The 25,902-nt window shown below is 33.8% G+C and overlaps 1 protein-coding gene across 3 annotated transcripts in view; it reads left to right on the top strand.

The window, feature by feature from the left end:
• The window catches only part of VPS13A (vacuolar protein sorting 13 homolog A), a 217,821-nt gene that overhangs the window by 84,105 nt on the left and 107,814 nt on the right, over positions 1 to 25,902 (top strand). For all 3 annotated transcript variants that reach the window (XM_054583005.1, XM_054583003.1, XM_054583006.1), the window contains exons 24-34: positions 2,210 to 2,291; positions 3,745 to 3,899; positions 4,216 to 4,372; positions 7,264 to 7,343; positions 8,307 to 8,363; positions 8,583 to 8,736; positions 9,967 to 10,083; positions 10,386 to 10,489; positions 16,931 to 17,098; positions 18,410 to 18,711; positions 23,876 to 24,023. In XM_054583005.1, coding sequence (XP_054438980.1) covers positions 2,210 to 2,291; positions 3,745 to 3,899; positions 4,216 to 4,372; positions 7,264 to 7,343; positions 8,307 to 8,363; positions 8,583 to 8,736; positions 9,967 to 10,083; positions 10,386 to 10,489; positions 16,931 to 17,098; positions 18,410 to 18,711; positions 23,876 to 24,023 — 1,524 coding nt within the window. The remainder of the gene's footprint in view (positions 1 to 2,209; positions 2,292 to 3,744; positions 3,900 to 4,215; positions 4,373 to 7,263; positions 7,344 to 8,306; positions 8,364 to 8,582; positions 8,737 to 9,966; positions 10,084 to 10,385; positions 10,490 to 16,930; positions 17,099 to 18,409; positions 18,712 to 23,875; positions 24,024 to 25,902) is intronic.

Below are 25,902 nucleotides of genomic sequence, written 5' to 3'. Positions count from 1 at the left end.
TAAGGAGACTTCTTTCAGGTAGAATGAGGACTCTCACCATGCCCAAACCAAGCCAAGGGGTACGGGCCTTTTTGCCTTTTCTCTGTGTCCCCCCAAGTCCTTGTCCTGCTGCCCATACTGGCCAATGTCTGTCTTGGGTCGCCCCTTCTCGCAAGAGAACTTACCTGTCATCAACAACTGACCATCACAGGGCCAAGCACAGTGGTGTGAGGGCACAGCCCCTGCCAGGGGGACAGATTTTGTCTCCTCAGTGGCCTGTTTTCCCAAGGCCTCCTTGATTATTTCCAGACTGGGGGCCCTCATGCCTGTCACTGGGGCTACAGTCCCTGAAATCAGACAGGGTGTTTCCCAACATGATATAACTAGATTATGTGGAAAAAATATGTTAAAAAAAAAAATATCAATCTTTACCTTAAACCATGAATGGAATTTAACTTGAAGTGGGACACAGACCTAAATCCAAATGTCCAGGGGTATAAAGTTTCTTTAACAAAAAAATAAGAGAAAATATGAGTCCTTGTGGTAAGTAAAAATATCTTGAGTTTTAAAGAGTACAAATACAGAAGAAAAGTAAATTATATTTCATGAAAATTAAAATTTTCTGATTTTTGAAAGACACTTAAAAATGAAAAAGGCAAGCAAGCTATCAATTGGGAAAAATATTTGCAACACATATAACTTAAAAAAGACTTATCCGACATACTTGAATATAAGGAAGCCAGCAGCCAGATAGGAAATAGACACATGACTAGGTATGTGACTTTATTATCCAGCAGTAAAATGGAAAACAAAAACTACTATTTTATGGCTTTAGATGTAAAAAAATGTATAACGTTAAAAATTAAATGTAGGGCAGCATGCTCATTACCTTTTGGGAGCATGTGTAATGATTCTGAGGAGAATGAGAGAGGCTTCTGAATTGCTGGTAGTTTCCTGTCCCTGAATCTGGATTTTGGGTGTATGAGTGTGTTTACTCTTTGAAAATTTATTGAACTAAATACTTACAGTTATGTACTCCTATGTAGTAGATTTAAAAAAAAAAATGTATTCCCAAAATGAACAGGATTCAGAGAAGGACAAGCACAAATAACCCGTGAAACTATAATATGATGTGTAACTATTATGTATTTGTGAAATTGTAATTAAAACTAGGATGAAATTGGCAGTGATATTAGCAAGATTTAAAATGTCTGAAAACATTAAGCTCTCTTGATGTGGAGCCATACAAACTCTCTAATCTACTGCTGACATTAGTGTAATGTGTTGCATGTGAATACAGTTTTGTAGTACTTAGAAAAGTGAATGTGTACATTTCCACTCTTTGATGTGTATACCATGGAAAGTCTTGCATATGAGCACCTGTGTCAGATTCTTATAGTGCCACTGTGAGTAAAAGCAAAAATCTGTGAACAATACAAATACTTATCAACAGTGTAAGGGACAAAGAAGTAGTGGTTTATTCATCAATGGAATACAATGTAGCAATGAGAATGAGTATATTGTCAATGTAGATAAAATTTAAAGGTTATTTTGTAGAATAATATCACCTGAAAATATATGCAGGGTTTTCTTTTTCTACAACATAGAAAGATGCAGAGGTAAATGCATTATTTAGACACTCACTCATAGGTTTAAAAAAACGAACTAAATACAAGCAAGATCATGGTCGTTGATAGGAATGTGATCAAAGGAGGAGCACATACGGTGCTCCTTGGTAAAATATGGCATGGTTTGTTTCTTGGCCTAGGTGAAAGATTCAGGGGTGCCTTTAATGATTTTTAAACTGTAATACATGTTTTTTATGCTATATTTCCCAGAACAGTAAACAAGCAAACAGTAAATTTACTGAAATATCTTATAAAAATTAAAAATAAAACTGCAAATTCTTCAAGGCTATTGGCTTAAATCTTGAGACTTTTGGTTTTTCTCAAGGATGTTATGAAGGTGGCTTTCTTATTTTGCAAGGTAATGAGTTTAGGTATATCTAAGGTCATTTTCTACTCAAAACCTGTCAGCAGAGAAAGGATTAAAATAGTTCCACAGTTTATATTCAGCCCTGAAATTGTAAAAATTACTTCTTTAAATATACACTTTATAATTTACTTCTGTAATTCAGACTGGATTTTTTTTCTTTTTTGGGATGGTCTAAATTGTCTTAGAACCTTGAATAAAAGTCGTGCTAATTAACAGTGAATTACTTTTCTTTCAGATACAAAGATCCTCTTCTTTGGGAGCATCACAGATTTCACAGAAAGTGCTTCCTCTATTGGAACTTAAATGTGTTGAAGAAGGTAAAATGAAACTGCTTTAGAAAATTTTCCATATTATAAAAATCTTACAGAAATAACTTTCATTTTGAAACCATATAAAAAATTTCAGGCAGTAGCAGATATTTGTATGTTTTCCAGGAATTTTACTGACATTCCCTTAAAGTCCTGTAATTCGAATGTTCCCTAAAGTTCCTTTTGCAGTGGGATTTTTGGTACATAAAAGTTGGACTCAATTACAAGGACCACTAGTAATTTGTCTTAATCCTGCTGTGAGCTAAGAGTTCCCATAAAACTTTGTAGATATTTAATTCATGTGATATTTAGTTATTCGGAGAATTTTGTTGTTGTAAGATTGTTTTTACTTTATGTATTTTCCTTTTTTGTTTTTTTATTATTAAAGGAATAAAATCAAACCTTAATATGTATTTACACATGAAAACTGGTAAATATTTTGACATCTAATAGACGCTTTTTCTTGTAAAGAAAAATATAATTTTCAGTTTTGAAGACTTTTAAAATTGCTAAATATTAAATAAAAGAAATCACCATGTTGATTCTCAGTTTTCTAGAGAATGTTTTCCTTTGTGTGTGGTGACCAGAGTAGGGATGGGAGGGAAGAGAGAAGGTGTTGTTTGTGAGATCATCTACCCTAAATTAAATCTTAGGTTATTAGAGATATACTTCAGCTGGTTTTAGCTTCCTTTAGACCTTCTTTTAATGATTTTACTAGTTTTTAACTTTTTTTAAAAGTAGCAAACTCTAGAAATTTATTATCATGTATCTATTTATATATGTATGTATGAAATAGTATTCCATCTCAGTTTTTTCATTCAAACTTCAGGACCTGCTTTTAATATTGCAGAGTTTGTAACTAGGTCTTTTTTGCTCTACAGATATGAGCATATTAGTGTGTTCCTTTGATTATTTATGATGTGGTAATCATTGGCATTGTCATTTGCTATAAAATTTTCTTTAACCATTTTTATTTTTTTAAAGATTATATTTATTTTTAGAGAGAGGGGATGGAGGGAGAAAAAGAGGGAGAGAAACATCAATGTGCAAGACATACAAGGATCAGTTGCTTCTTGTACACCCCCAGCTGGGGACCTGGCCAAAATCCAGGCATGTACCCTGACTGGGAATTGAACCGATGACCTTTTGGTTCGCAGTCCAGCACTCAGTCCACTGAGCCACACCAGCCAGGGCTCTTTAACTATTTTTAGATAGACCAATGATTTTAGAAGGTGAAGTTCATTAAGATTGCATTTTGTAAATTTTAATATTTTTGTCATCAAGAATGTTATTTGTTCAGCCATAATCTCTAAATTTTTTTAAGATTTATTTCCTCATCTTTACATTAATTTTTTGAGAGACCCTTCTTGGTATGTTATTGTTTATATTTAGAAAAATTATAGATATGTTATTAAATAACTCATTTTGGTTATTGATTTAAACAATGTTCTCTGATATTTAGAATCAGAAGAGGAATTTTATGATGCGCCATGTAGTCCTTTGGAAGAACCTTATCAGCCAACAATCAAAGTTAAAAGTTATCAACAAAAAGAGTGTCAAAAGCTGGATTATTCAAAAAATGTGATTCAGTATAAAATAAGATTTGAAGTACCAGAGGTATGTACCATTATAAACTTGATACGGTTTATTTAAATTGTTCGTTATTTCTGCTATTCACAGCTTATTTATATAGTGTCATTACTAATACAGACTGTTACTTTCATCCTGTTTAGGCTGAATCCAGGTGGTGTTGTGTTGTTCTCCCTTTCTTTTCTTTGTATGTGTTGTATGTGTGCTTATAAAATCTTTTCTACATTTTAAATACATATCATTTATATTGTGTGTATACCTCATCTATCCATACATAACTGTCATCCACATACTCAGTTCTTTGATTTAGATAATATTAGTTTCTTTCTTCTTTCTTCTGCAGGTATCGATTCAGTTTTATCACCTTGTTGAAGACTGTGAGCTCCCTGTGGTAGAAATTGTTGTCTTAGGATTGGGCACAGAAGTAGAGCTTAGAACATTTGATTTGAAAGCCAATGCCTTTTTGAAAGAATTCTGCTTGAAATGTCCAGAATACTTTGGTAAGAACCTGCGTTTTAAAATAAATAATTTTATTGTTTGCCTACTGTAGAGTTTTTAATTCTCTAGGTATTATATAAGTAATTTGCTAAAACGTTCTCAGAAACATTATATTATGAATATGAGTTTTTTTAACTTTTATCTTATACTTGGGAATCTAGGTACACCAGAGAGTAAATGAAGATAATTTTTTTATTATGGAAAATAAGATAGTCTAACTTAATTTTAAATCTGTGTAACTGAATTCTATAACACTGAATTTATTTCCTATTGATATTGTGACAGTTTACCATAGACTAAGTGTCTTAAAACAATACCAATTTATTATCTTAAATTTCTTTAGATCAGAAGCCTGACATAAGTCTTAACAGGCATAAATCAGTGTGTCAAGAGAGGAGATCCTTTTTTGTAGCCTGTAGGGGAAGATTTCTCAAAAACTTAAAAATATCATCACCATATGATCTAGCAATTCCATTTCTGAGTATTTATCTAAAAAAAAATGAAAACACTAGTTTGAAAACATACCTCACGCTCATGCATCATTATTTACAATAGCCAAGCTAAGGAAATAAGCTAGGCGTCCACTGATAGATGAACAGATAAAGAAGGTGTGATATATATAATATATACACACAATGGAATATTATGCAAGAATAAAAAAATGAAATCTCTTGCCACTTGGGACAACCTGGATGGACTTAGAAGGTGTTATGCTAAGTGAAATAAGTCAGACAGAGAAAGAAAAACACTGTATGGCTTCACTTACATTTGGAATCTAATAAACCAAAACAAATGAATAAACAAAACAAAAACATACAAAGAGACCAAAGGGATGTTTGCCAGAGTGGAAGTGGATGAGGGGCTAGATGAAAATGATGAAGGGAAATATACTAAAAAATATTGTGATGTTTGCATGGTGACAGATGATGACTATAATTAGTAATCACACTATGGTGTTTAAGTGTGTGAAATCACTATACTGTACATCTGAAATTAATATAAGTACTGTAATATTGTATACCAACTACTCTTAAAAAATTACTTGACCAGATTAAAAAAGAATAAAGTTGGTTCCTTGTAGAAAACATGTAGCTAGGTCTTTTGATCTACTCTGGCAATCTCTGTCTCTTAATTAGTGGATTTATTCCATTGACATTTAAAGCAATTATTGGTACAGTTGGCTTTTAAATTTTTTTTTGGAAATTAAAGGTAGTACTCACTTTATTTTTGAAACCACATAAATGTATTCTGTTTCCATGTGTATAGAAATACTTTCGGTCATCTGAGGACTTGATATATTTTTGATGGTTGACATTTTAATGTTTATAAGTGATTCAGATTTTAAATTCAAGCTATATTGTGACATACTTTCAACTCATTTAGGATTTTTCCCCCTAGTAAATTGAGATACTGAAAATAAGGGAGTTATAGAACTTTAAACTAAAAATTTAAATCCTAACTTCTGTCTGTGGGAATTAAGAAAGGTATTGAATATGCTTGTCTGCATCTCAAGGATTTAAGAAAGCCATTTCATCTAGGTATTCATTCTCAAGCAAAGGTGTCAATTAGCCTGTATTACGAAAAATTTGTTCTTTTTTGAGCCCTGTATTAGATACGATATTTGTGTTTTGGGAAGCAAATTAAGTATTGTGGCTTGAAAGCTCAGTTACTGGATACTATGTATATATAAAATATATAATATGTTATATATATATTAGTTACATACTCTACACCTATCTGTAGTGCTTGAGAACTTGAGTGTGGTGGATTGTGTTATCCTCTCTTGCTTAGAAAACCATCATATGTAGCAGATACAGAGTTTTGTTTTATTATGCTTCTTACATCAAGAAACCATTTGCTCTGGTAATTGGAAAGATAGGTGAACCAACCTGACAGTGTTTTCCGATAATCCAGAAGCATTATACCAGTTAATTTTTATGTTTATTTTTATTTCCTTTCCCAAAAGCAAAGGATAGGAGAACCTTTTACACAAAATACAGGATATACAATTATCACTGCACCTATTTCTGTAATATTTTTGCTCCTGTTTTTTTAGAGAGAGTGGGAAGAAGTGAATAGTAGTTTCTTACACAAAAGCATATCAGTAAATAGTTCAGTGAATGAATAAATGTGAGAAGTGGGGGGACCTTCTCAAGGATTGAAATGTGAGTAGCACCTGGAGAAGTCTGGCTAAAGTACCAATAAGCTTTTAAATTTGGAGGATTCTGTGGAATATGTTGCATCTTTTCCTCAAAGGCAGTACTGTTGGTTTAGTCTTTTCTTCTAGTATCTAGATGTTAATTTCAAACATCCATAAGTAATTTGGTAACAATAGCTTTAATGGCATTATATAAAATCCTCTTCTACACAGTTTTTCATTTATTTGTCTAGGTTTTGAACAGAAGCAATAATATGGCTAGTAAAGACTGATTATATGGATTAGGGTTCATTTTAATCTCATTAACTTACAGGAAAATGTTTCTCATCACATACCTAATTGATTTCTTCTCAAAAGCTAGGTTTTCAGGGAGTCTGACGATTTTTTTTAAAGCTGTTTCTATGGCTTAGGGCTAGAATTATTTTCATGTCTTCCCATTTTTCCTATTAGCTATTTTGTTTTTTCTTTAACTGATCACTACTTTTTTTTTTAACCTTACCTTTTATCTAGATTTGGCAAGGTAAGAGTTTTTAGCATTTGGAATAAGAGAAAGGAAAGGAATTGTGAGGGGAAATAACATTTTTAGAGTTTAAAATAAAGGACGATGGACCTGGCCTGGGTAAGCTGGAATCCAAAGCTCAGAACTGGTATAGGAGATTCTTCTTTTCCAATTTTATATTTAATGATATTGCGTGCACTTACTATGGAAGAATAATTTTTTAAAATTATTTATAGATAAAAACAAAAAACCAGTTTATTTGATTACAACACTGGATAACACAATGGAAGATCTGTTAACCCTGGAATATGTGAAGGTAAGCAGTACCATTTATATTTGCTTGTTATATGGTAAATGTAAGCTGAAATGTTAAGTTTTGTAATTTAGTAATATTCAATTAGATTCTGATTCTGTTGCGATATCTACATCTCCAAACTTTAAGATATTTTGTTGGGTTGTTTTTTTGTTTTTTTTTTTTGCTATATTTCATATAGCAAAATAAGAATTCTATGTCCTAAGTAGAAATAACCTGTGGTTTTTTCCCCCATCAGGGTATTAGAAAGAAAGAAATGCATTAATCTTGATTCCATTTATTGTGAATTATAATGTGAAATGAAACTTTCACTTGATTTCTTGCAATTGTCTGAAGTTACCTAATTTTCCTGGTGTCAGTGATTCCTGGTGTCATCTTTTCTCTATTGAGTTTTATTATCCACTTTATCATTTATTATGTTTTTATATATACTATGATATACTTATGATTTATTCCATGCTTTCATTGACCTATTTTCATGTAAGTGCCACTTTATTTTAATAATTATTTATGGTAAGAATAATGCTGAAAGACCATTTTATCACTTTGAAGACCATTTTTACTGTTATGTAGATATTTTAGGGTTTTGTTGTTTGTGCATTAAATAGTTGAATATTACAAAAGTATTCTAGACATGAAGATTACATGGATTATTTAGATACTTGGCGGAAAATGCTGTCACAAATTTTGTTTTCACATACAGGATGAGTTAGGAAGGACCGTACAGAGTTGTTGATGACTGACAGTTCTCCATATTTGACAATATTTAATTTTCCACTTTTGATAATTTATTGAATACTTGCTATGTGCCAGATTTCTTTTGTTTTGTGGAAGCAGTTCATTTAGGTAATTATATGTATAAATAACTGGAAATTTTCTATACATGTTTATTGGGGCCATTGTATAACTGTATTTATGTATATTTAAACAAAATTTTTCTAACAGATTTTTTTTCTCTTTGGATAGGCTGAAAATAATGTACCCAACTTGAATACCTATAGTAATGTTGCACAACTGATTAAGGTATTAGTGAATAATAATTTGGTTTTTAATTAGATACTGTATTTCTAAGTAAATAGGATATTTTGAAAATTATTTTATAACCAGAATGCTATAAGATCCCTGTAGACAAAAATGGAATATTATAAATTGGATTCTTTGTAATACAAAGCTTAGTGCCTTATGCAGTGGAAGTAAACAAATATTTATTGATCTATTACTAAAATCAAGTTTGTTTTTTAGGTGAATTTTTCCTCTTTGGATATTCATTTGCATACTGAAGCACTTCTGAATACAATAAATTATTTTAATAATATTCTTCCACAATTGGAGGAAAAATCAGCCTCAGTGTATGTTGCAGACACTGAAGACAAAGGAGGGGTCATTAAAAAAATATGTATGTTTCTTTAAAATTCAACTTTTAATTTTTTTACAAGGAGATTAATAAATTTTGACTCTGACTTTATTAACTTATATCAGAATTTCATTGCCTACCCTAAAATCTGGAAGAATTCATTATATTCCAGGTTAATTTTGGAAAATAATAGTAAAGCGATTACTGCTAAATAAAATGTGGCTTTCATTTATCATATCATTCTTTATAGTTGAAGATTATACTATAAAAGTATTTGATTTAGATTAAAATTCATGAATTTAATATCATTACTTTAGATTAGAAAAATAGAACAAAATTAGAATAACAGCAGTGTATTTTTTAAATTAGAGTACTTTTTAAGCTGTGAAAAGCTCCAAGTTCAATAATGTACTCTCAAGATTTATGATTTTACCACTAGTAATGTCTTAGTTTCAAATGTTAGCCTAAACTAGCAACCATTTTTTGCTTTTTTTTTTTTTTTTTTTTGGCTATTTGCTTTCATTATACTTGATTCATTTTTAGAATTCCTAATTATTAAGGAATATCTTGCTTGTTTTCGACTGAATTGCAAATCAGGTTTTTCTCTAGTAGTATTGAGTTGGCCAAAAAGTTCGTCTGGTTTTCTCTGTAAGATGGCTCTAGTAGGGCTTAGTTGTCTTTAACTTCATTTGAAACGATTTTGTTAGATTGTTTTGTTACAGCTGTCATTTCAGCTTGCATGTAAGAAAACCATCAAAATTGGTGAGCTTTTGTATAGCCATTTTAATATTGAAGTTGAAAGAAAATACACACTTTTCATATATTATGCTTTATTATTTCAAGAAAGGGAAGAATGTAAATGAAACGCAAAAATATGATTTGTGCAGTGTGTGGAGAAGGTGCTGTGACTGAACAGATGTGTCGAAGGTGGTTTGCGAAGTTCTGTGCTGGAGATTTCTCACTGGATGATGCCCCACAGTCCAGTAGACCAGTTGAAGTTAATAACGATCAAAACAAATACCCACACAGGAAATAGCCAACATAAAATTACTGGTGAAAATGAAAAATGTATCTTTTATTTTATGGGGAAAAAAAATATGGACTTTTTGGCCAACCCAATATACCATTATTTGTTGTTATATTTTATTTACTTAATAAGCATAGTGAGGTAGCTACAAGTTTTTCCCTGTGTTTTACTGTGTATATATATGTGTGTATATATATATGTGTATATATGTATATATATATGTATATAATTTTTTTTTTTTGCAGCATCAAAACGATCCAGGAATGACGATATTATTACCCTGCAGATTTTAGCAGAATTGTCATGTTTACAGATTTTTATTCAAGATCAGAAACGTACCATTTCTGAAATTAAGATTGAAGGTAATAAAATTTCAGAAAAAAATAAATTCAAAACTATTACATGAAAGAAAAGGCATTTAGCCCAGGCTGGTGTGGCTCAGTGGATTGAGTGTCGGCCTGTGAACCAAAGGATCACTGGTTTGATTCCCAGTCAGGGCACATGCCTGAGTTGCAGGCCAGACCCCCAGTAGGGGATGTGCAAGAGACAACCACACACTGATGTTTCTCTTCCTTCTTTCTTCTCTCTGAAAATAAATAAATAAAAGCATTTAAAAAAGAAAAGAAAAGAGAAGGAATTTAACTATTCTTTTTCATTTCTGTAGGGCTTGATTCTGAGATAATTATGAGGCCTTCAGTAACTGAAATAAATGCAAAGCTAAGGAATATAATTGTGTTGGATTCTGATATAACAGCTCTATACAAAAAGGTATGAATTTATTATTTAATAATACATTTATAAATATGATTGTCCTTTAAGATTAGTCATAGCCATAAATTAGACAGTTGTCAGATTTTAGCTGTGTCTTTTGGTTTTGGAGTTAGGCATAATTGGGCATATTATGGTTTTGGAATTAGGCATATTTTAGCTCTGCTCTTTAGTAGTTGTGTGGTCTAGTATTGAATTCTGTTTCTTTATATGTAAAATGAGAAATAAATATCTTGTAAATCAGATAAATACCAGTAATCACTCCAGGAAGCATAGTTGCAGGTGTCTGGGGACCCAAGGAGGGATGGGAGACTAGTAAATGCCTTTTTAACTTTTTCCCCTTCTTTTATTTTCAAGTACTGTGAACCTTGTAATGAATTTATTTTCAAATCACAAAAATAATTTACTCAAATTAAAGTTTCAAGGGAAAGAAGTAATTCTTCCACCTTATAAATCAAGGTGAAAAACAGAAGTTTTCTGCAAAAGAGACAGTTCTTGAAAGATTTTCCCAGGGTGGAATCTTTTTCTAAATAAAATTTCATTTTTCTTCTTTGTTTTTCTTTTATTATATTTTTTCCCATTACCATTTAATCCCCTTATACCCGCCTTTCCCCAGCAATGCCCACACTGTTGTGCATGTCCCTGAGTCCTTTTTCCTTTTTGCTCAATCCTTCCACCCCCTATCCCCTCCCCACAAGATGTCATCCTTTTCTCCATCTATGAGCCTGCCCTCATTTTCTTTGTCAGTTCAGTTTGTTCATTAGATTCCACATATGAGCGAAATCATATTTGTCTTTCTCTGACTGGCTTATTTCACTTAGCATAATGTTTTAGATTTCAATAGCAGAGGGTCTGAAGTCAGATTAAATAAATAAGTTTATTTTCATCAATGCTTACTAGTGTAGCTGTTACAATGTTAAGAGAGTCCTTTGAACTGAATGGCCAGTGGTTGAAGGATAGGTAGGTATTTTGTTATTGGGTGTAAGACCGTAAGGTTCTTTGACTAAATATTGTTGAGTAGTTGGACATGTACTGTAGAGCATCTAGGTAAGACGATGTGTTTAATGTAGTGAAGAGTGTCAAATAGGGTGAGAAAAGGCTGAGGTACTTGAGTTAGGAAGTCAGAATTTGGAGTGCGACAGAGAGAAAGGAAATAGATGAATAGGCTTAGCCAATAATACTGATGAGATACGTGATGACTTGATTTTTATATTAAATAAAAATCATCATTCCTTATGTTTTCATACTGTGGCTTGCTAGCATGAGATAACAAGAGTCCCAGAGCAGCAAAGGTACATGACTCACAGAAGTGAGGAACGAGAAATTTTTTCTGAATCCATGGTTTGGTTAGCTTTTACTGCTTTTGCTTTTAAAATCATAGTGTTAGAGCACTGCAGTCAATATCCATTTTATTTGCCCTATCTAGAAAGTAAAGCTCACATAAATAAATGCATCTACTAAAAGTCATACAATTAGTTAGTAATGGGACCTATATTATAACTCAAGCCCTTTAATCTTTTTCTCTGTAATTTTATTTTTAATGCATCTATAAGGTTAAAAATCCTACTTACAAAAAAGCTGCCAAATGAAGTTTCTCACTTCTGTCTTTTTGCCCCACCTCTATTTTCCTCTCCTTATTCCTTGACTTTGATTCTGAAGCACATGATTTTTAAACAGTCTGCCTTGTTCTGTAGCGCCTCACATGTCAAGGAAACAGAGGAATAAGCCTCTTGCGCTTGATCACAGCTTCCTAGTTATTCTGCCGTGATATACTGTTAATGCCCTGAATGAGTTTAGGTATAATCATATGTTGAGACCCTCAGCTTTCTGAGTTAGAGAACAGCTGGAGTCCTCACACTGTATGACACTGCCCTGAAGCAGCATCCTCCATTTATCCTAGTACCATTGAACAGATACTGTGATTATTGATGTGTGCCATAGCTAGAAAGGATTCTAGTTGATCTGACATTCTTATGAAATAAGATACCATTATAAATTAGTTTCATACGTTTTCTTTATAGAAAAGCATTTTAAAAGTTAATTTTTTAAAAAAATCCAATTATTGATGCTTGTTAATTCTGGGTAGTAGGTACACAAATATGTCTAAATATCCTCTAGTTTTCTGGCTTTCGTGTCAGGCTAATACTGGCTTCATAAACTCTATTTTTTGAAAGATTTGTGTAGAATTGGTATTACATCTTCCTTAAGTGTTTGGTGGAATTTACCAGTGAAGCTATTTGGCCTTCAGGTTTTCTTTGGAGAAAGACTTTTAATTAGTATTACACTTCTTTTTTATTATTTTTCAATTTTTTACTTTTATTGTTTTTTTCCATTACTATTTATTTCCCTTGTATTCCCCTCCCCCCTGCAATCCCCACACTGTTGTTCATGTCCATGAGTCCTTTTTCCTTTTAGCTAAATCCATCAACCTCATAATCCTTCCCCCATGCTTGGTTGTCATCCTGTTCTCTGTAAGTCTTGATCTGTTTCTCTTTTGCTTGTTAGTTCAGTTTGTTCATTTAGATTCCACGCATAAGTGAAATCATATGAATTTGTCTTTCTCTGACTGGCTTATTCACTTAGCATAATGTTTTCTAGGTCCGTCCATGCTGTTTCAAAGGGTAAACTTTTCTTCCTTTTTATGGCTGAGTAGCACTCCACTGTGTAAATGTCTCAGAGTTGTTTTATCCACTAATCTACTGATGGAAACTTGGGCTGCTTCCATATAATGGCGATGGTAAATAACGCTGCAATAAACATAGAGGTGCTTATGTTCTTTTGAATTATTGTTTTGGATTTCTTTGGATATATTCCCAGAAGTGAAATTTCTGGGTTAAAAGGCAGTTCCACGTTTAATTATTTTCAGGTATCTGCATAACTCTTTCCACAGTGGCTGTACCAAATATCCATTCCCACCCACAATATGAAAGGATTCCCCTTTCTCCACATCCTTGCCAGCACTTGCTCGTTGATTTATTAATGATACCATTCTGACAGGCATGAGGTGATATCTCATTGTGGTATAAATTTGTATTTCTCTGATGATTAGTGACATTGAGCATCTTTTCATATGTCTATTGGCCTTCTATATGTCCTCATTGGAGAAGTGTCTATTCAGGTCATTTGCCCATTTTTTAATTGGGTTGTTCATTTTTTTGGTGTTGAGTTTTATAAGTACTTTATCAACTTTGGCTGTTAACCCCTTATCAGATGTATAGGCAAATATGTTTTCCCATTCTATGGGTTGTCTTTTTATTGTTGACAATTTCCTTTGCTGTGCAAAAAATTTTAATTTGATACAGTCCCATTCGTTTATTATTTTCTCTTCTTTCCCTTTCCTGGAGTGATCCGATAAAAAATTTCTATAAGCAATGTTTAAGATTTTGCTGCCTATGTTTTCTTCTAGGATTTTTTATGGTTTTGGGTGTAACATTTATGCCTTTGATCTATTTTGAATTTATTTTTGTGTGTGGTGTAGGGAGGTGATCTAGTTTCATTTCTCTGCATGTATCTGTCCAATTTTCCTAACACCATTTATTGAATAAACTTTCTTTAGCCCATATGTACTTGCTTCCTCTGTTGCATATTAATTGACTTTAAAGGTATGGGTTTATTTCTGGGCTCTCTATTCTGTTCCATTGATCTGTGTGTCTGTTTTTATGCCAATACCAGGCTGTTTTGATTACTATGGCCTTGTAGTATAGTTTGATATTAGGTAGTGTGATTCCTCCAACTTCATTCTTCTTTTTCAGGATCACTGTTGCTATCTATATCTGTGTATCTATATGAGTCTCTGTTTGTTTTTTTATTTTGTTTTTCAAATTCACTGTTCATAGCTACGTGTTTATTACCATTTTATTGTTCATATTTTTTTTTTATCTCTTCTCCCTCCTTCTTCTTAAAGAAGACCCTTTAAAATTTCATGTAATACTGGTTTGGTGGTAATGAACTCCTTTAGATTTTTCTTAAATGATAGTTTTTCTGGGTAGGATAATCTTGGTTGTAGATCCTTGCTTTTTATCACTGAATATTTCTTCCCAGTCCTTTCTGGCCTGCAAAGGTTCGGTTGAGAAATCAGTTAACGGTCTTATGGTAGCTACCTTGTATGTATGTGACTAACTGCTTTTCTCTTGCTGCTATTAAGATTCTCCCTTTGTCTTTTTAAAATTTTAATTATGATGTGTCTTGGTGTGGGCCTCTTTGGGTGCATCTTGTTTGGGACTCTCTGTGCTTTTTTGACTTGTAGATGTCTGTTTCCTTCACCAAGTTAGGGGTGTTTTCTGTTATTATTTTTTTCAAATAGGTTTCCAATTTTTTACTCTCTCTTCTGACACCCCCATCATATGAATATTGGTATGCTCGAAGTTGTCCCAGAGGTTCCTTACACTATCCTCATTTTTGTGGATTCTTTATTCTTTTTGCTGTTGTAATGGTGTTTTTTGCTTCATTATATTCCAAGTTGCTGATTAGATTCTTGGCTTCATCTACTTTACTGTTGATTCCCTGTAAATTATTCTTCACTTCAGTTAGTGTTCCCTTCACTTCTGATTAGTTCTTTTTTTATGGTGTCCATGTCCTTTTGTATGACATTGAAGTTCTCACTAAGTTTATTGAGCATCCTTTTAATGACTATTTTGAACTCTGTATCTAGTAGATTGCTTGTCTCCATTTTACCTAGTTCTTTTTCTGGAGTTTTGTTCTGTTCTTTCATTTGGGCCATATTTGTTTGTCTTCTCATTTTGGCAACCTCCCTGTGTTTGCTTCTTTGTATTAGGTAGAGCTTTTCTGCCTCCCAGGTTTGGTAGAGTGGCCTTACATAGTTAGTATCCTATAGGGTCCAGTGGCACAGCCTCCCGTATCACCCAAGTTGGGTACTGAGGTCTCATGGAAGGTGCCAGCAAAGGTCAGCTGCCACACGTGTTCTGCCCAGGGCTCCTGGAATGAGCTGGAGAGCTATCTGCAGATGGATGCTAATTGTGGTGGGCTTGGAGGTGCCCAGATGAGCCAAGCAGCTAACCAAGGTTCATTGCTCCTACTGCTGGGCCTGGGGGCCCTTTAGGAAGAGATTCACAGCACATAGAGGCCATATGTTTGAGAAATTGTAGGAAAGTCTGAAGCATGAGCCAAGACAGGTCATTCATATGTAAAGCCACTGGAGAGCCTTGGGCCCCCAAGTTGGCTCGGGTGGAGTCTCAGGGAATCATCTGGTTGGGGTGATTAGTGTGAGCCAGGGTGACAGTGACTCAGATATGGCACTTGCCTGTAGGCTGTGTTGGCTGGGGGAGTCAGAAAAGGATCAGTGGCCTCTGGTGACAGTTTTTTTCTGGTGGAAAGCTGCCCCTCCAGCTCTTACCCTGATGTCAGAAAATTCAGTTACACCTCCCATGTTCTTGGAGCCTTTCAGGCTGCTCCTTCACTGCTGGAGCTCAGAGGGAGTGAGTTTCAGTAAGTCCATGTGTGGGCCCTTTAAGAGGAACTGCCTGGGACTCCACAAGCTCTTGGTCTCACTCAGCCACAATGCCCTGCTGGGTTTTATAGACAGAAGGTATAGAGACTTCTCTTCCCAGACCTGGAGCCCTGGGTGTGGGCGCCTGGTGTGGGGCTGGGACCATGCCTCTTCAGGGGGAACTTTTGCAGCTGAGCTATCCCTCCTGGTTTTTATCCTGGTTACATGTGGGTGTAGGACCAGCTCATCTGTATCTCTGCCCCTCCTACCAGTCTTTATGTGGCTTCTTCTTTAAATCCTCAGTTGTAGGACATCCATTTTACTAGATTTCAGGTGGTTCTGAATGATGATTTTTCTATAGTGTAGTTGCAGTTTTGATGTGGTTGTGAAAGGATGCAAGTTCTTCATTTGCCCATGCTACCATCTTGACTGGAAGTCAGTTCCACCATTTTAAACTGGTATTGGTAAAATTTGTGATTTTAATCTGCTGACAGTAATTATTGGTTTGCATTTGAGGGGATTTCAGAAACTAATAAGGAACAGAAATATAGTGTTAGCAGACTTGTTTGAAGAATCTGGAAAATCTATTCATGTACCTCAAATCAACGGAAGCACATTTCATTAAATCATGGAAGTACAGAGTTTTTCAGTATTTTGATAGTGACCAGAAATATATTTGTATGACAATTCTTAGTACATAAGTAAATACACTAAATGAAAATGTATATTCTGATAATTTTTCTTTTGTTCTCCCAGTTTATAAAAATGTTGGGCTAGACCTGCTAACTTGATTTCATTGCGCACAAGGGGAGCTGCCACCACCAATTTGAAAAAACCAGCACTATGGTTCAAATAAAGGAGTTAGAATTGCTGCCTTATTTGTACTTGGGTTGAATACTTGGACAGTTTTCCAAATATTTATATTGCTTTGTTTTTGTACTAGCGACACATCATTTAAAAAACAGATTTTGACATTTGAATTTTCTCTCATTAAGGCTGTTTATATCACTGGAAAAGAAGTTTTCAGCTTCAAAATTATTTCTTACGTGGATGCAACTGCTGGTTCTGCGTATACAGATATGAGTGTGGTTGACATTCAAGTAAATTTAACCGTTGGTTGCATCGAAGTAGTTTTTGTCACAAAATTTTTATATTCTATACTGGTAAGTATGTTAATCATTTATTTTAATTCTTTCCTGATAGTTGGAAATGGTTGTGCATGAAACACAGATGAAAAATAATTTCTTGCTTTTTCCCTCTGATTTTTCATAATTGTTTGAGTACCATTTATTATGACTGAAATGTATATTTTATATATGTAGCATTATTTTCACATGGGAGTATCCAGTTAAATATGTATTTCATATATTAACATTAAATATATGTACATTATATCACATATATTGCATATATTTATATAAGAATTGGCTTTTTATTTATACACCATTGGTTTACATTTTTGTTGTACTTAAGTTCCAACTCTAATTAAAAATACTAAATATATAATTGAAGTCTGTTTTTTCTATGAGGTTATTATTTAAAAATTATAGTTTCTATTGCATTGTAATTCTGTGACTAAGGTTTTAAGGGCTTTAGATTTAGTATCTACATGGCGTTTAAATATTAGTGCTGCTTTTCATAGTTTTTTTCTCCTGTGGTTTTCCCAATCTGCCAACTGATATTTTTTCTTGAGACTGTCATACCTGTTTCTTTGCCTTCACTATTCATTCTTTTAAAATGTTGTCTCTTAGTTTTGGTATATAAGCTAGACAACTGGTTGATTCTAAGTAAATATTGTTGCTGTTTTTTATCTTTTTAATTGAAATTGTCATGCAGTTTTTTGTGTACCCATACAAATTTTTTTACACCAAAAAGATGAACAAGTATTTCTTGTCTAATTTATTTTTTTCTAATTTCTTTTTAGAACTCAAAAGCATTATGTCACTGAGCCTGTTGCAATATCCTTATGCTAAAAAATTACTTGAAATGTTTTTTCTAAATATGAAAATTAAGTATAATTCCAGGTATATTTTAGGTCATTGAAGTATATTTTCCAGAATTCAGAAATCAGAAAAGTTTAGCATTCTTAAGGAAACATATTTATTATTATTTTATCTTATAAACATAAATAACCTCTCTGTCTATTGAGGTTGTGCAGTATACTTGTTTAACAATTAGAGAAAGTGAGATAATGAAGGAACTAGATATCGGGGAAAGATTATAACATGTTACTTTGTTTCAGGTACTAGATTTTTATTGCCTTACTATACCTTTGTATCTGTATCTTTTTGTTTCTCAGTTTTTATTGCAGAAAATTAAGGTTTAATATAGATAGCCAGACTTTGAATAAATAATGCTTGGTTATACCAAGAACATTTTTTTCTTATGGAGGTAAATTATAAATCTCTATATATGTTTAATAAGTCTTACTCATTAATGGTAACCTTGTGAATATAATTCTGTTATTTTTACAGGCATTTATAGATAATTTTCAAGCAGTTAAAGAAGCCTTGGCTGAGGCAACTGTTCAGGCAGCGGGAATGGCTGCTACTGGTGTAAAAGAACTGGCACAAAGAAGTTCTAGATTGGCATTAGATGTTAATATCAAAGCCCCGGTTGTGGTCATTCCACAGTCTCCCGTTTCTGAAAATGTTTTTGTTGCTGATTTTGGACTAATTACAATGACCAATACATTTCATATGATAAAGGGCCAGAGCAACCCCCCACCCATTATTGATTTGATTACAATAAAACTGAGTGAAATGCGATTATATAGGTAAGCTTTTTATAAGTATATTTGTATAGAATGCAGTCTTTTTCTAACTTTTTACATTAAAGGCTTTGGTATACTGAGTCTTCTGTTTACAGTTAGATTTTATTTCACTATAACTATACATAACTTTGTGATGCTCTCTCCCCCAAGTATTTTTTGGCAAAATCAATTACAGTCATTTAGTTTTTAAAAACTGAGGAAATCTTTGAAAATTAGTTCTTAGATAATTAAGAACACTGTAAAATTATCTCAGGAAGTATATTTGTGCTTATTTGTAGTTACTTATGAATTATAAGGTTATGGAAGAATTGGAGGAATTCCTAGTATAAAACATTCACATCACAATTTTTGGGGGGCTATGTTGGTGGGTAATTGTTTAAGTCAGGAGGATAAATCCAATTCATGTTATCCTACCTTAGATGAAGGTTCTAAGATGAAGGGAATATTTGCTTGAAAATTTAGTTTATTTTTATTTTATTGTTTATGCTGTTATAGTTGTCCCAGTTTTTCCTCCCTTTGCTCTCTCCACCCAGCCCTCCCCCACTCCTTCAGGCAATCCCCACACTGTTGTCCATGTCCATGTCCATGGGTCATGCCTGTATGTTCTTTGGCTACTGTACTCTCTGTGCTGTATTTTACATTCCCATGACTAATCTGTAGCTACCTATTTGAATTTCTTAATTCCTTCACCTTTTTCACCCATCCCCTAACTGCCCTCCGATCTGGCAACCATCAGAATGTTCTTTATCTTGACTCTTTTCTACTCTGCTTTGTTTATTTTTTTTAAATTAAGTTGTTAATAAATATGTATTTATTGCCATTTTATTGTTCACAGTTTTGATCTTCTTATTCTTAAAGACGACTCTTTAACATTTTATATAATACTGGTAATAAACTCCTTTAACTTTGTATTGTCTGGGAAGCTCTTTACCTCTACTTGGATTGTAAATGGTAGCTTTGCTGGGTAGAATAATCTTGGTTGTATGTCTGTGGTTTTCATCATTTTGAATATTTCTTGCCAATGCATTCTGTCCTGCAAACTTTCTGTTGAGAAATCAGCTCACAATCTTACAGAAGCTCCCTTGTAAGTAACTAACTACTTTTCTCTTGCTCCTTTCAAGAGTCTTTCTTTGTCTTTAACTTTGGGCGTTTTAATTATCATGTGTCTTGATGTGGACATCTTTGGGTTCATCTTGTTTGGGACTCTCTGTGCTTCCTGAACTTGTATGTCTAATTCCTTCACCAAATTAGGAAAGCTGTCATTATTTTTTCTAATAGATTTCCAAGTTTTTGTTCTCTTCTCTTTCCAGAATGCCCATGATGTGAATGTTGGTACATCTAAAGTTACCCAGAGGCTTCTTATATTCTTTTTCCTTCTTGCTTTTCTGATTGGTTGTGTTTTGCTTCCTTATATTCCAAATCACTATTTCATTATTTGCTTCATCCACTCTACTGTTGATTCACTGTAAATTGCTCTTTATTTACATTAGTATATCCTTCATTTCTGACTGGATCTTTTTTTATACCGTTGAGGTCCTCACTACATTCATTGAGCATCCTTAAAATGAGTGTTTTGAACTCTGCATCTAGAAGATTGCTTGTCTCCATTTTGTTTAGCTCTTTTTCTGGATTTTTCATCTGTTCTTTCATTTGGACCATGTTTCTTTGTCTCCTCATTTTGGCAGCCTCCATGTGTTTGTTTCTATATATTAGGTAGAGCGACTATGTCTCCCAGGCTTGGTAGAGTGGCCTAAGGTAGTAGTTGTCCTATAGGGTCCAGTGATACAGTGTCCGCTCTTACCTAAGCTGGGTACCCATGGTGTGCCCATGTATGGGCTGTGTACACACTCTCTTGTAGTTGAGCCTTGCTTAATTTTGCATGTCCTAGATCAGCTGCTACCTGTGTTCTGTCAAGAATCGTACAGCATAAGCTACAAAGTGACTCACAGATGGCTGCTAATTGTGCTTGGCTTGGAGGTGCCCAAGTGAAGCCAAGCTGTGAACCAATGCCAGCTGTTGCTAGTGCTGGGCCTGGGGCAAGTTGGCAAGAGTACAGGCCTACTGAAGCCAGATGCTGCTTGTTTGAGAGAATTTAGGAAAATCTGAAGTATGGACCAAGACAAGCCATTCATATGGAAAAGTCACTGGAAACAGACTGGTTAAGCCTAAAGTTTGAGTATGGTAGGGCCTCAGGGAATCACCAGGGGGGGAATCTAACAGTGTGAGCCAGGTTAATGGAGACTCTGATAAGGCACCCACTGCTGGCTCTGTAGGGGGAAGGCTCAGAAAAGGAACAGTGGCCTCTGCAGCACTCCTGTCTGGGAGAAAGCTGCTCCCCAGCTCTCACCTTGATGCTGGACAGTTCACTTCCTTCCCATAAGGCTCTTCATGGGTCCTTTGAGAGGAACTGCTTGAGACTGCAGCAGTTTCTGTCTTCCACAGCTTCAGTCCCTGCTGATTTTTTACAGCGAGAGTTAATGGAGATTTACCTTCCTTGCACTGGACTCTTGGGTCAGGGGGGCCTGCTGTGAAGCTGAGACCCTTCATTCCTGTGATATCCCTCCTGATTTCTCTCTGCCACATGTGGGTGTGGGACCAGCCCCTTCTGTACCTCTGCCTCTCCTGTCAGTCTCAATGTGGTTTTTTCTTTAATTCTGTAGTCGTAGAACTTCCCCTTCAGCTTGATTTCTGATGGTTCTGAATGATGATTGTAATAGAGTTTAGTTGTAACTTTGATGTTGTGGGAGGAGGCAAGCTGTGTTTACTTAGGTTGCCATCTTGACTAGAGTATGAAAATTCAGCTTAGTTATAGCTTCATAGAAAGCACATAAAGAAAAATACTTCATATTTTCTACCATTTGTATTATCATTTTATTACAAAAATGTGAATTTTAATATAAATTTTAAAAAATAAATTTATAATACTTACATAAGGCAAGTTGCAAAACTTAACTAAGGGCCAGGAATAAATCTTGAATAAATGTAGAGAATGTTTTTCTAGACCTAATATTATTAACAATGTCAGTTCCTTTTTTGGTTGTTGTTGTCTCATTACAGTTATCCCGTTTTTTTTCACTTTTGCCCCCCTCCCTGCAGGCAGCCAACCCCTCTTACCCACAGTCAGTCCCCTCTCCGTTGTCCATGTCCATGAGTCATTCATACATATTCTTTGACTAATCCTTTCTCCCCCTCCTCAATGTCAGTTTCTTATAAATTAATTTATGTACTTAATCCAATCTAAATAAAAATCACAGCACACATTTTTTAAAGCCTTTTAAAATTAAGTTTTCTGGAAATATAAAAAGGGAACAAAATATATTAATATTCTTTTTGAAAGAAATTTTGATGGGGAGAATCATAATACTAGAGATCATAACAATACTAGAGATACTACTAAAATATTAAATTATATCAAATACTACTAAAATGTATTATAAAGCTAAAATAATTCAAATAGTGAAAAAGAATAGGAAGCTCCGCAATTGACCAGGTGTTGCGGTGTTTCCTCATTATTTGTGTGTGTCTGTGTATATAGTCAATCCTCATTATTTACAGATTTTGTGTTTGTGAACTATCTTACTTGCTATAACTTATTTGTAACCCCAGAATCAATACTTTGCATTTTTTGGGGCATGTGCAGAGCTGTGAGAAATTTGGGGCCATCAAAGCGTACGTTTTAGGCTGAGGTGTCAACCTAGGTGACACTCAGCATTATTATTTCAGCTGTTATAGTGTAAACAAGTGTCTTTTTACATGCAGTGTTTTTTGCTTTTTTTTGGCCATTTTACTGTTCAAAATGGGTGCCAAGCATAATGCCAATTATAACCATAAATGATTAAAAGTGGGTGAATTGTGTTGATCTGAATTGTCTCAATAACACTATTTAAAAAGCTAACGGTTTAGGGGAGGTTAGGGGATGGTGGAATTGAGCAAAAAGGAAGGATTCCTGGAGGAGAGGAGGTATAAGGGGACTAAAGGATAATGGAAAAAATACAATAAAGATTAAATGAAATACAAAAAAAAAAGTAGAAAAGCTAAAGGCAAATAACATGTAAGTATCAGTAATACAGTAGAACACAAATTCCTAATTTAAGCATCGAAGAAAGAAGAAAAGGGATGAGGAAAGGAAAAATATCGATTGGTTTTGACTCTACAAGAATATGTTTGTGAATATTAATTATCAAAACAAAATTATAAGGAAATAGAATATGGGGTAATTAGCATCTTTATCGAAGGTTAAAAATTTGTTTTTTAGCAGTGTGAAAAAGATATTTTGAAAAACTGGTAAAAAACATGACTAGATTCTTTAAAGGAGCAACGATTGCCAATAAACAACTAATAGAAATGTTTAATCTCATTAGTAATCAAAGGAATAAAAATCAATACAGTAAAATAATGTTTTCCCTAAATTGTGAGAAATTTAATAATTAATATTTATTAATTGGGGTACAGGGAGATGGAGCTCTCATATGTTGTAGTTTACATATTAACCCAGTTTCTTGAATGAAACTTAACAAATAATGGTATAGTATATGACATACTGCAATCATTGGAACCAAATATTGGCAATAAAACAATAAGATAAACAGGCCCTGCCTCCATGAGGCTTTCATTCTAATTGAAACTACAGATAAAAGAATAAACTATTAAACTACAGTTCATTAAATAGAATGATAGAAAAAGTTTGAGTTGTTTGTGCAAGAACACAGGAAAGGTATCTGCCTCAAGTATTGGGTAGTACTGATAAGGAAAAGTTTTCCAGAATAATTTATCTTTTGACGCAGCAATTAATGACTCCTGCAGTTTGTCCAGAGGAAGAAACTTACTCAAAGATATTTATGAAGATAATGATTCAAGTGCTTATTACAATGAAGAATTAGAAACAACATAACTTGTATATGTTTGACACTCATATACACATTACAAAATTCTATTTTAAAAATTCATAGAACACTGAAAGAGCAAGTTACCTAGGTGTCTAGTGTGATGGAGGAACACATCTGCTTTTGATATGGAAGGCCAAATGGATTTTATTTTTGTCTTCACACACACACACACACACACACACACACACAAAATGATTTCTCCTATTAATATATAAAATGATGAATTTGTTACTATCTGAATATATATGAAACTATTCAAAAAATTTTATTTCTCCTTACAGGTCTCAATTCATTAATGATACATACCAGGAAGTGTTGGATCTACTGCTGCCATTAAATCTTGAGGTGATTGTTGAACGAAATTTATCCTGGAAGTGGTACCAGGAAGTTCCTTGTTTTAATGTAAATGCTCAACTAAAGCCCATGGAGGTAATTTTTGGGGTACTTATTAATTCCTGTTTTGGTTAAAAATTATTGCTTGGGAAAATAAGACATTTTGGGTGTAGAATTTACATGTTTATTAATCACCTTTGTCAGAATTGAAATAGCAGCTTTATTGACCTAGACTTCACTGAATGTTCTCCATTCATTCATTCAACAAATACTTGCGTGCCTACTCTGTTAGACTCTGTGCTGGATATTGGTGATACAGTGGCAAAGGAGCTATGACATTGTCTCTGGCTTTGTGGACTTACCAGTCTGATGCTTGGGTTGGAGGTGATGGTAGCCAAGAGGCATGATAGATAGTAAAAAAGTAAATAGATACATTATTAAAATAGTTTTAAATTGTGGCAAATTCCATGAAGGAATCAAATATTAGGGTACCATAAGTAGTCAGTTGGATATAATAACATGGAACTTAGTGGAGATGTCTAGGCTAGAAATAGTAATTTGGAAATCATCAGCCATGGGAGTATATGAAATAATCTAGAGAATATTCTAGAAGAAGGGAGAAGTTGATGATGAAAATTGCAAATGGGTCAGGGCCTTGGGCATAACTTTACCTCCCTATTAGTTGATATTGCTTCACAGATATCTAATGTAACTATCTACAAGTTCATATTTTTCCCTCTTTACCTAATGGAAGTCAAAACTATATCACATGCTCTGCTGAAGTGACAGGAACTTGCGTTGTGTCATAAGGTTTCTCTTTCTAGCCCTATGCCCAGTTTCCTGTTTCTTCCTAGTAAAAGTGTATTAAAAAAGAAAACAATTGTTTTAAAGTTATAAGATTTTTAAATTAAAAGTGTATTTAGAATTTGAAATAAATGAAAGAAAAAATTTAAATTCTTAGTGTATAAGATTGTATGGACTTCTTAACTTATAGATGGAAAGTACCCTCTTAAGATAAATAATTGAAGCCTCTTTGTATTGGTAAGACAAAAGATAGAAACATAGAAAACACAAGTAACATGGCAAGAAAATCCTCCCATGAGGCATAGTCAGTAGTTAGGTTTATGTGGGGTGGCAGGACACCATTTTTCTTCACTGACCCCCACAGAGAAACCATGCAAAATGTTCAGGTGATATTGCAGATCATTTGAAAATGCCTAGCTGCCCATTAGGGCAGATGAAATTGGATCTTCCCTCACCCTGATGTCAGCTGAATAGTTAGGAGTTGTTGCAGCCCACCTCTTGGTCCACATATTTGACCCTTCCTGGACATTATGGTCTGCATCAGAGAGAAGCTGGAATCACTTAGTCTAATGCATCCAGACTAAGTACTGTAGCTTGTGATTTCTGACTTGGCAGATGTTTGGTAATAGCACACACAGCCTGTCCTGGCATATAGGAACCACAGAGCAACAGTCTTGGGATCATTACATTTTTTCCAACTTCCTGCTGTTGACAAGGTTAAAGAGCAGTGATGAATATCAAAATTTGACAGGCATTCAGTACACATGTACTAATTGAAATATGTTGGTTTAGAAATTATAATGTTTGATTTCAGTTTATAAATTTATGTGAACATACTGTTTTTGAATGCCAGCTGCACAATAATCACAAAATAAATGTCATGAATAAATAATTTTTAAAAAACTCGTAGGTATACATAAATAAAACAGCGTAAGTAGCATGAATAAGGTACACATGAACTTAATCTGAAAACACTAAATTAGTATAGAGGTATATCTTGTTTTATTGTGCTTTGTTTTATTGAACTTCAAATATATTGCTTTTTACAAATTGAATGGCAAACCTACTTTGAGCAATGAGTCTGTTTGCACCATTTTCCCAGCAACGCTTGCTCACTTTGTCTATCACATTTTAGTAATTCTTGCAATATTTCAAACTTGTCCATTATTAT

Source organism: Pteronotus mesoamericanus, unplaced genomic scaffold, assembly GCF_021234165.1.
Source record: "Pteronotus mesoamericanus isolate MK-2021 breed Mesoamerican mustached bat unplaced genomic scaffold, CSHL_Meso_final contig_73, whole genome shotgun sequence".
Classification (NCBI taxonomy): domain Eukaryota; kingdom Metazoa; phylum Chordata; class Mammalia; order Chiroptera; family Mormoopidae; genus Pteronotus; species Pteronotus mesoamericanus.
The sequence above is the reverse complement of the archived record's forward strand: the minus strand, read 5'-3'. Positions and strand labels throughout refer to the sequence as shown.